Source organism: Protomyctophum bolini (assembly GCF_963924005.1).
Source record: "Protomyctophum bolini genome assembly, chromosome: 10".
Classification (NCBI taxonomy): Eukaryota; Metazoa; Chordata; class Actinopteri; order Myctophiformes; family Myctophidae; genus Protomyctophum; species Protomyctophum bolini.
The window spans coordinates 44,496,361-44,506,360 of record NC_137871.1 but is presented as its reverse complement, the minus strand read 5'-3'; the positions used below and the strand labels follow the sequence as shown (position 1 = coordinate 44,506,360).

General features: G+C 44.2%; 1 protein-coding gene across 1 annotated transcript in view; it reads left to right on the top strand.

Moving 5' to 3' along the window:
* irf2b (interferon regulatory factor 2b) overlaps nucleotides 1-10,000 on the top strand; it is a gene marked incomplete at its 3' end in the record, with an annotated part of 19,082 nt that overhangs the window by 4,447 nt on the left and 4,635 nt on the right. Inside the window, exons 2-7 of the mRNA XM_080773523.1 lie at nucleotides 1,564-1,656; nucleotides 2,943-3,042; nucleotides 4,257-4,433; nucleotides 7,648-7,721; nucleotides 8,538-8,649; nucleotides 8,995-9,147. Of these exons, the coding sequence (XP_080629649.1) occupies nucleotides 1,570-1,656; nucleotides 2,943-3,042; nucleotides 4,257-4,433; nucleotides 7,648-7,721; nucleotides 8,538-8,649; nucleotides 8,995-9,147 (703 nt within the window). The 5' untranslated portion in view covers nucleotides 1,564-1,569. The remainder of the gene's footprint in view (nucleotides 1-1,563; nucleotides 1,657-2,942; nucleotides 3,043-4,256; nucleotides 4,434-7,647; nucleotides 7,722-8,537; nucleotides 8,650-8,994; nucleotides 9,148-10,000) is intronic.

Genomic DNA, 10,000 nt, shown 5'->3' with positions numbered 1-10,000 from the left:
TGATTTATCATAGGTGATTTATCATAGGTGATTTCCATGCACTTAACCATATTTTTTCCAGTGTTAAAGGGATAGTTCAGATCTTTTTGACTTAAGTTGTATGAAATACTTGCCATTAATATAGTGGTTGCAACTGTATTAATTGATTAAACTAACGTCATTTGTATTGTTGACCCATTTCTAAAATATTAGTGCAACTTTCCTTCTTTTTTTACCCCTCTATCACACGGAACTATGTTTTTTGTGTCCATATCACTACGCCAAAAAAATAGTTCCATGTGCTAGAGAGGTCAAAGTTGAACGAAAGTTGCACTAATATTTTAGAAATAGGTCAACAATACAAATTACGTTCGTTTTGTGGATTAATTTACTTTTAACGCGTGGCCCCCAGTGCCCCCCCCCCCTCCCCACAAAATGACCGGAACTACTTAATATTCACCAAAACCAGAGCAGAACTCCCACCACGGGCAATCAATTAATACAGTTGCAACCACTATATTAATGGCAAGTATTTCATACAGCTTAAGTTAAAAAAAAATCTGAACTATCCCTTTAAGTGTAAGTGAAGTAAAAGAGAAGTGATCCTTCTCTCTTCCCTTACAGTCTGATGATACAGTAGTGACTGCAGAGCAAAATATGACACATAACGATTATAATATCAAGAACAATATTAATATTTAAATGACCTACTGTATTTGAGTTCAGAAGAGTTACAGTTCCTTCTCTAGACTGACACATGTGTAGCTACAGTATTCTTTAACCCATTCTGACCTGAGATCAGATTCATACGAGGTTTCCACTATAGGACACACACTGGTCTGATTATAACCCATTCTGACCTGAGATCAGATTTAAAAAAAAATGTCAGTTCTTCGATTTTTCAAAAATAGCAGACCTACAAGCTCGTAGCGCGCCACTCGGTGGCGCGCTATGAGCTTGTAGATCTGCTATTTTTCAATAGCTAAAGCATAACATGATTGGTTCATCAAATGTATGCAGTCAGAATAAGCCTATAATGACACCACGAGTTGCTTTAATTCATTTTAATTAATTTTGTCTTTTATTTGAATAGCAGCAGCTAATCAAATAACATCCCCCCTTTCCCCTCACTGTATATGTATCTTTTCCCTTTTTGCTTCCTTTATGATGAATTCCTGTGCTGTTCTTTAACTATAATAGAAGTGTCTATTTGTACGTCTCTAAATGTTTTTTGGGACACTGAAAACCTGCCCCCGTTGAGCGGCTTCCGCGCCGCGCATGGCTTCCTCCTCCCGCCATCGCCCCGTGTGTGGATTCTGTGAAGGACATTCAATGTTTTGGAGGCCGATCAAATCATTTATAAGAAGAAAAACAAAACAAATAGTGTTGTCTCCTTGCCTTTATTTTCTTCTTTCTAATGATTTAATATTGTCTATGGGCAGTGTTTAAAACTGTGTTTAAAACTGTTCTCTGTCTGTGTGTGTGTGTGTGTGTGTGTGTGTGTGTGTGTGTGTGTGTGTGGGTGTGTGTGTGTGTGTGCGCGTGCACGTTTGCGTGTGTGTGTGTGTGTGTGTGTGTGTGCAGGCCACCATGCCAGTGGAGCGGATGCGGATGAGGCCATGGTTAGAGGAACAGATAAACTCCTGTCAGATACCTGGGCTTCAATGGGTCAACAGAGTAAGTACACGCACACACACAACGCAACGCACACACACGCACGCAACACACGCACACAACGCACAAACACACGCACGCACACAACGCAACACACACACACGCACGCAACACACGCATGCACGCAACGCAACGCACGCACGCAACGCGACCCACCCACGCACATCTGAATTGTTGTATTAGCTTGTGTGCACCATGCTTACTGTAAATCACTCTGGATTAAAACACCATGCTTACTGTAAATCACCCTGGATTAAAACACCATGCTTACTGTAAATCACTCTGGATTAAAACACCATGCTTACTGTAAATCACTCTGGATTTAAACACCATGCTTACTGTAAATCACCCTGGATTAAAACACCATGCTTACTGTAAATCACCATGGATTAAAACACCATGCTTACTGTAAATCACTCTGGATTAAAACACCATGCTTACTGTAAATCACCCTGGATTAAAACACCATGCTTACTGTAAATCACTCTGGATTAAAACACCATGCTTACTGTAAATCACTCTGGATTAAAACACCATGCTTACTGTAAATCACTCTGGATTAAAACACCATGCTTACTGTAAATCACTCTGGATTAAAACACCATGCTTACTGTAAATCACTCTGGATTAAAACACCATGCTTACTGTAAATCACTCTGGATTAAAACACCATGCTTACTGTAAATCACCCTGGATTAAAACACCATGCTTACTGTAAATCACTCTGGATTAAAACACCATGCTTACTGTAAATCACCCTGGATTAAAACACCATGCTTACTGTAAATCACTCTGGATTAAAACACCATGCTTACTGTAAATCACTCTGGATTAAAACACCATGCTTACTGTAAATCACTCTGGATTAAAACACCATGCTTACTGTAAATCACCCTGGATTAAAACACCATGCTTACTGTAAATCACCCTGGATTAAAACACCATGCTTACTGTAAATCACTCTGGATTAAAACACCATGCTTACTGTAAATCACCCTGGATTAAAACACCATGCTTACTGTAAATCACTCTGGATTAAAACACCATGCTTACTGTAAATCACTCTGGATTAAAACACCATGCTTACTGTAAATCACTCTGGATTAAAACACCATGCTTACTGTAAATCACCCTGGATTAAAACACCATGTTTACTGTAAATCACTCTGGATTAAAACACCATGCTTACTGTAAATCACTCTGGATTAAAACACCATGATTACTGTAAATCACCCTGGATTAAAAAGGCCTCCGTTCTTAAATGTGTGAACCGTCCCTCCCACCACCAGGAGAAGAGGATCTTCCAGATCCCCTGGATGCACGCTGCTCGCCACGGATGGGATCTGGAGAAGGACGCTCCACTGTTCATGAGATGGGCTATACACACTGGTACTGTGCACGCACACGCACACACACACACACACACACACACACACACACACACACACACACACACACACACACACACACACACACACACATATAAATGCTTCCGTCGTACAGTCTGGAGCAACAGAAGCTCTGATCATGAGTAAAATATAAATGCTTCCGTCGTACAGTCTGGAGCAACGGAAGCTCTGATCATGAGTAAAATATAAATGCTTCCGTCGTACAGTCTGGAGCAACGGAAGCTCTGATCACGAGTAAAATAATGATTCTGTGCCCGACTACCAATTATTGCAGACACTGAACAGAACTTTGCAGATGCCTTGTAGCTCTCAGCTTGCTTAACCCATTTTGGGGCGGGAACCCCTTTTGGTGTTAGCGTTACGTTATGCTTTAGCTATTGAAAAATGGCAGATCTACAAGCTCATAGCGCTTAGGTCTGCTATTATTATTTTTTTTATCGAAGAACGACTGACATATAGAAACTTAGCTTTTTCAGAAAACTGTCAGGATGTATAGAAGACATTTTTTTGAATCTGATCTCAGTCCTCCCTTCATTGGCTCCCTGTCCGCTTCAGAGTGGATTTTAAAATTATTTTATTTGTCTTTAAATCTATAAATGGTCTGGCTCCTCTTTTATCTGTCTGACCTTATTGAGGTTTATACTCTTACTAGGTCACTGCGGTCTGAGGGCCAGCTAAACCTCAGGGTCACAAAGAAGACCCGCTTGAAGTCCAGAGGCGACCGAGCCTTTTCCGTTGTAGCCCCCAAACTATGGAACGCACTCCTCCCCTCCCACGTCAAATTGGCCCCCTCCATCCTCCATCGAGACTTTTAAATCTCGCCCTAAAGACCCACCTCCATACCTTGGCTTTTAACCCCGCTTGAGTTCCTTCGGTCCTTGTATAGTTTGTCACAGTGAGACATAATTATGTTTGTCTCACTGTGATGCTTTTCTGTTGTTTTTATGTAATGTGTCTCAGTTGTTTTCGCTGTTTGTACTTTGTACTTGTACAGTTTTCTCGCTGTTGTTTTTCTGTGTGGTAGCTGTAGTGCATTTGTTTTTATTTTCCTCCTGTACAGCACTTTGTAAACTCTGAGTTTTGAAACGTGCTATATAAATAAAGTGGATTGGATTGGATTGGATTGGATTGAATTGGATTGAACCAATGTCTCTCTCTCTGTGTGTGTGTGTGTGTGTGTGTGACCCGTTATAGGGAAGTACCAGCATGGCGTGGACCGGCCCGACCCCAAGACGTGGAAGGCCAACTTCCGCTGCGCCATGAACAGCCTGCCGGACATCGAGGAGGTGAAAGACAAGAGCATCAAGAAGGGAACCAACGCCTTCAGGGTCTACAGGATGCTGAACTCCTCGGAGCGCGGCGGCAAGAAAGGTCAGTGGAGCGGAGTGGAGTGGTCCTTTAATTTCATCATTTTTATTCTAACCCATTCTGACCTGAGATCAGATTCTATAAAAAAAATGTCTTCTATACATCCTGACAGTTTTCCATTCTGACCTGAGATCAGATTCTATAAAAAAAATGTCTTCTATACATCCTGACAGTTTTCCATTCTGACCTGAGATCAGATTCTATAAAAAACGTCTATCTATGTCAGTGTGCTCTTCGATTTTTCAAAAAAATAGCAGACCTACACAAGCTCGTAGCGCGCCACTCGGTGGCGCGCTACGAGCTTGTAGATCTGCTATTTTTCAATAGCTAAAGCATAACATGATGCTAAACACCGAAATGGGTTCCCGTTCAGAATGGGTTAAACTTTGGTTTTTAACCCATTCTGGGCGGGAACCCCTATTGGTATCTTACCCCCTCAGGCCGGGCACCCATATTGGGGTTCTGTACAGTATGTACAGTATTCAAAAATGTAAATTTTTTGATGCTGCTATATAAATATTTGAAGTTTTTCAGAAACCTTAGGTCAGGATTTAGAGGCGTTTTTAGAATCGGCCTTAGGCCTAAATGGGTTAAAATGGTGCCACTTCCATTATTTCCATATTCTTTTGAGAATGTTTGAAGATGTTTGAACATTCTTTTTAACAGATGAATGTTGCTTTTTTCATACAATTCAATAAAAGTACAGTACAGTACAGCACAGCACAGCTCAGCACAGCTCAGCACAGCACAGCTCAGCTCAGCACAGCACAGCACACTACAGTACAGCACAGCACAGCACAGTACAGCACAGCACACTACAGCACAGCACACTACAGCACAGCACAGCACAGCACAGCACAGCACAGCACAGTACAGTACAGTACAGTACAGTACAGTACAGTACAGTACAGTACAGTACAGCACACTACAGTACAGTACAGTACAGCACACTACAGTACAGTACAGTACAGTACAGTACAGCACACTACAGTACAGTACAGTACAGTACAGTACAGCACAGTACAGTACAGTACAGTACAGTACAGTACAGTACAGCACAGCACAGTACAGCACAGCACAGCACAGCACAGCACAGCACACTACAGTACAGCACAGCACACTACAGTACAGTACAGTACAGCACAGCACACTACAGTACAGTACAGTACAGCACAGCACAGCACAGCACAGCACAGCACAGTACAGTACAGTACAGCACAGCACAGCACAGCACAGCACAGCACAGTACAGTACAGTACAGTACAGTACAGTACAGCACACTACAGTACAGTACAGTACAGTACAGTACAGTACAGCACAGCACAGCACAGCACAGTACAGTACAGTACAGTACAGCACAGCACAGCACAGCACAGTACAGTACAGTACAGTACAGTACAGCACAGCACAGTACAGTACAGTACAGCACAGCACAGCACAGCACACTACAGTACAGCACAGCACAGCACAGTACAGTTCAGTACAGTACAGCACAGTACAGCACAGTACAGTACAGCACAGTACAGTACAGCACAGTACAGTACAGCACAGTACAGCACAGTACAGTACAGTACAGCACAGCTCAGCACAGTACAGTACAGCACAGTACAGCACACTACAGTACAGCACAGTACAGCACAGCACAGTACAGCACACTACAGTACAGTACAGTACAGCACAGTACAGCACAGTACAGTACAGTACAGTACAGTACAGCACAGTACAGCACAGTACAGTACAGTACAGTACAGTACAGTACAGTACAGTACAGCACAGCACAGTACAGTACAGTACAGCACAGCTCAGCACAGTACAGTACAGCACAGTACAGCACACTACAGTACAGCACAGTACAGCACAGCACAGTACAGCACACTACAGTACAGTACAGTACAGCACAGTACAGCACAGTACAGTACAGTACAGTACAGTACAGTACAGTACAGTACAGCACAGTACAGTACAGCACAGTACAGCACAGCACAGCACAGCACAGTACAGTACAGTACAGTACAGTACAGTACAGTACAGTACAGTACAGCACAGCACAGCACACTACACTACACTACAGTACAGTACAGTACAGCACAGCACAGCACAGCACAGCACACTACAGTACAGTACAGTACAGTACAGTACAGTACAGCACAGCACAGCACAGTACAGCACAGCACAGCACACTACAGTACAGTACAGTACAGCACAGTACAGTACAGCACACTACAGTACAGTACAGCACAGTACAGTACAGCACAGTACAGCACAGTACAGTACAGTACAGCACAGTACAGCACACTACAGTACAGCACAGTACAGCACACTACAGTACAGCACAGTACAGCACAGCACAGTACAGCACAGTACAGCACAGTACAGCACAGTACAGCACAGTACAGTACAGTACAGTACAGTACAGTACAGTACAGTACAGCACAGTACAGTACAGTACAGCACAGCACAGCACAGCACAGTACAGTACAGTACAGTACAGTACAGTACAGTACAGTACAGTACAGTACAGTACAGCACAGCTCAGCACAGCACAGCACAGCACAGCACACTACAGTACAGTACAGTACAGTACAGTACAGCACAGTACAGTACAGCACACTACAGTACAGTACAGCACACTACAGTACAGTGCAGTACAGTACAGCACACTACAGCACAGCACAGTACAGTACAGTACAGTACAGTACAGCACAGCTCAGCACAGCACAGTACAGTACAGTACAGTACAGTACAGCACAGTACAGTACAGTACAGTACACTACAGTACACTACAGTACACTACAGTACAGTACAGTACAGCACAGTACAGTACAGTACAGCACACTACAGTACAGTACAGCACAGTACAGTACAGTACAGTACAGCACACTACAGCACAGTACAGTACAGTACAGTACAGTACAGTACAGTACAGTACAGTACAGTACAGTACAGTACAGCTCAGCACACTACAGTACAGTACAGTACAGTACAGTACAGTACAGCACAGTACAGCACAGTACAGCACAGTACAGTACAGTACAGTACAGTACAGTACAGTACAGTACAGCACAGTACAGCACAGCACAGCACAGCACAGCACAGCTCAGCACAGCACAGCACAGCACAGCACAGCACAGCACAGCACAGCACAGCACAGTACAGTACAGTACAGTACAGTACAGTACAACTTGTTGTCTCACTGTTGTTTTTGTTTCCTCTACAGTAGGGAAGAAGAAGGAAGGAAAGACCAAAGGACACAAAGAAGGAGACAAAGAAGGAGACATGGGTGAAACAGACGTAAGGATTTATTGCCCTACACGCGTGCGCGCGCACACGCACACACGCACACACACACACACACACACGCACACGCACACACGCACACGCGCACACGCACACGCACACGCACACGCACACGCACACGCACACGCACACACACACACACGCACACACAGATGAAATTAAGACCGTCATATCTGCCGATACCGATTCTGACCAATTTCCGATATTATGCAGAAGACCACAATGGAAACAAGCCTATATAGGCCCTATAGGGGCTTATTGGCCCAAAGCCTAACACTCATACCGCCGTTGCCGAAGTCCTTTGTCAATTATTTGCGCTTTTACAGTGCATTCGATCCAGCGACCCCATGATGCTATACTCACGTTAGCTAGCCGTGTTGTTAGCACAGCACTGGATCATCTCAGATCGCCGTCGCCGTAATAACCCATTCCATCCGTTTATTTCACTCGCCTGTATCTCCTATTCCTTTGTTCCCAGATGGCATTTTTTTTGGTCAAAACTAAACGTTTCTCTGGCGGCACAGAGCCGACGATGTGGCGCTCCCCCCAGAGAGAGCTCCGGTCTGGATTCACATTGTCAACAAGGCCGGCCCCAACATCCCCGTGTAGAGAGTCCAAGTTTAGGTCTACTGCTAACTGACCGGAAATGGCGGCCATTTATATGTAATTTTGGGGGCCCTTGACAACCGCTGACGTATAAACATGGGATTTTTCAGAAAACTGTCAGGATTTAGAAGACATTTGTGGAATCGAACTTAGGTCTAAATGGGTCACACAACCTTATCTCAAATTCAATGCATCTCTCTCCAGGTACCGCCCACCTCCCCCCACATAGTGGACTGGTTCCAGTCTGCTCACCTGGTACCGCTCAGCTACGTGAAACAGGAAGACTCTGAGCACCAGGTGTCCGACAGCACCTCAGGTATACTGTGTGTGTGTGTGTGTGTGTGTGTGTGTGTGTGTGTGTGTGTGTGTGTGTGTGTGTGTGTGTGTGTGTGTGTGTGACAGCACCTCAGGTAGCCTACTGTACATCTTGCTTGTTGGTCTTATTTTTTTCCCACACTTGTTTTTTGATGTCCCACTTCCTGACTTGATGGTTTGTATAGCAGTCGCTACAATTGGTACCTTGATTGTGTGTGTGTGTGTGTGCGTGCGTTAATATCTGTGTGTGTGTGTGTGTGTGTGTGTGTGTGTGTGTGTGTGTGTGTGTGTGTGCGTGCGTGCGTGCGTGCGTGTTTGTGCATGTGTGTGTGTGTGTGCCCTCCAGGCCTGCGCTGTCTGGGAGATGATCAGGTGATCACCAGCGAGCAGCTGCCATTCGTCTGTCAGACCATAGAGGTGACCACTGAGAACGAAGAACAGACCGTTAGCTCCTCCCACTGCTACCCGCTGCAGATCTCCCCTGTGTCATCGTACTGCGGTGAGACGCACGCACACGCACGCACGCACGCACGCACGCATGAGCAAGCACGCAGTATGTCAACATGTAGTGACCAGTATGTCTTACTCTCAACATGCAGGAGCAACTTGGACACTCAGGCATGAAGGAAGCATGAGTTCAAGTCCGTTGCTCTCCCCTTGTCCCCCATATATGGGGACTAGGTTGCTCTCCCCTTGTCCCCCATATATGGGGACTAGGTTGGTCTCCCCTTGTCCCCCATATATGGGGACTAGGTTGGTCTCCCCTTGTCCCCCATATATGGGGACTAGGTTGGTCTCCCCTTGTCCCCCATATATGGGGACTAGGTTGGTCTCCCCTTGTCCCCCATATATGGGGACTAGGTTGGCGGAGGGTGTGTAGAGACCAGGATCACATTAGATCATTGACACAGGGGTGAAAAATGTGTTACAAAATCGTGAAAAAAAAAATAAAAAAAAAAAAAAATATATATATATATATATATATAAAAAGGTTAATGTCAGATCGGTTTCAGCTGTTTACAATTCAACAACATGCAAACATATAACCCGCTTGAATTACTTCAGTCTAAATATAGTAGCTCGTTTCTTCAACACAAGTATAATTAAAGGCATTTGAAATGACATAAAAAAATGTTAATTTTCAGGATTCCAATTCAAAAATAGCAAAGAGGTTATTCAAGGATTTCAATTCGAATATAGCAACAAAAGAAATAGCCGTTAATATATGTCCCGCCCCCTCGAGAGACCCGGAAAATAAATCCCCGTTCATTTTCCCCTCGTAGACTTTTCAGAAAGTATTTATTTAAAGACGTTTATACGCCGCTGGACAAAGACAACTCTCGTCGTGACAA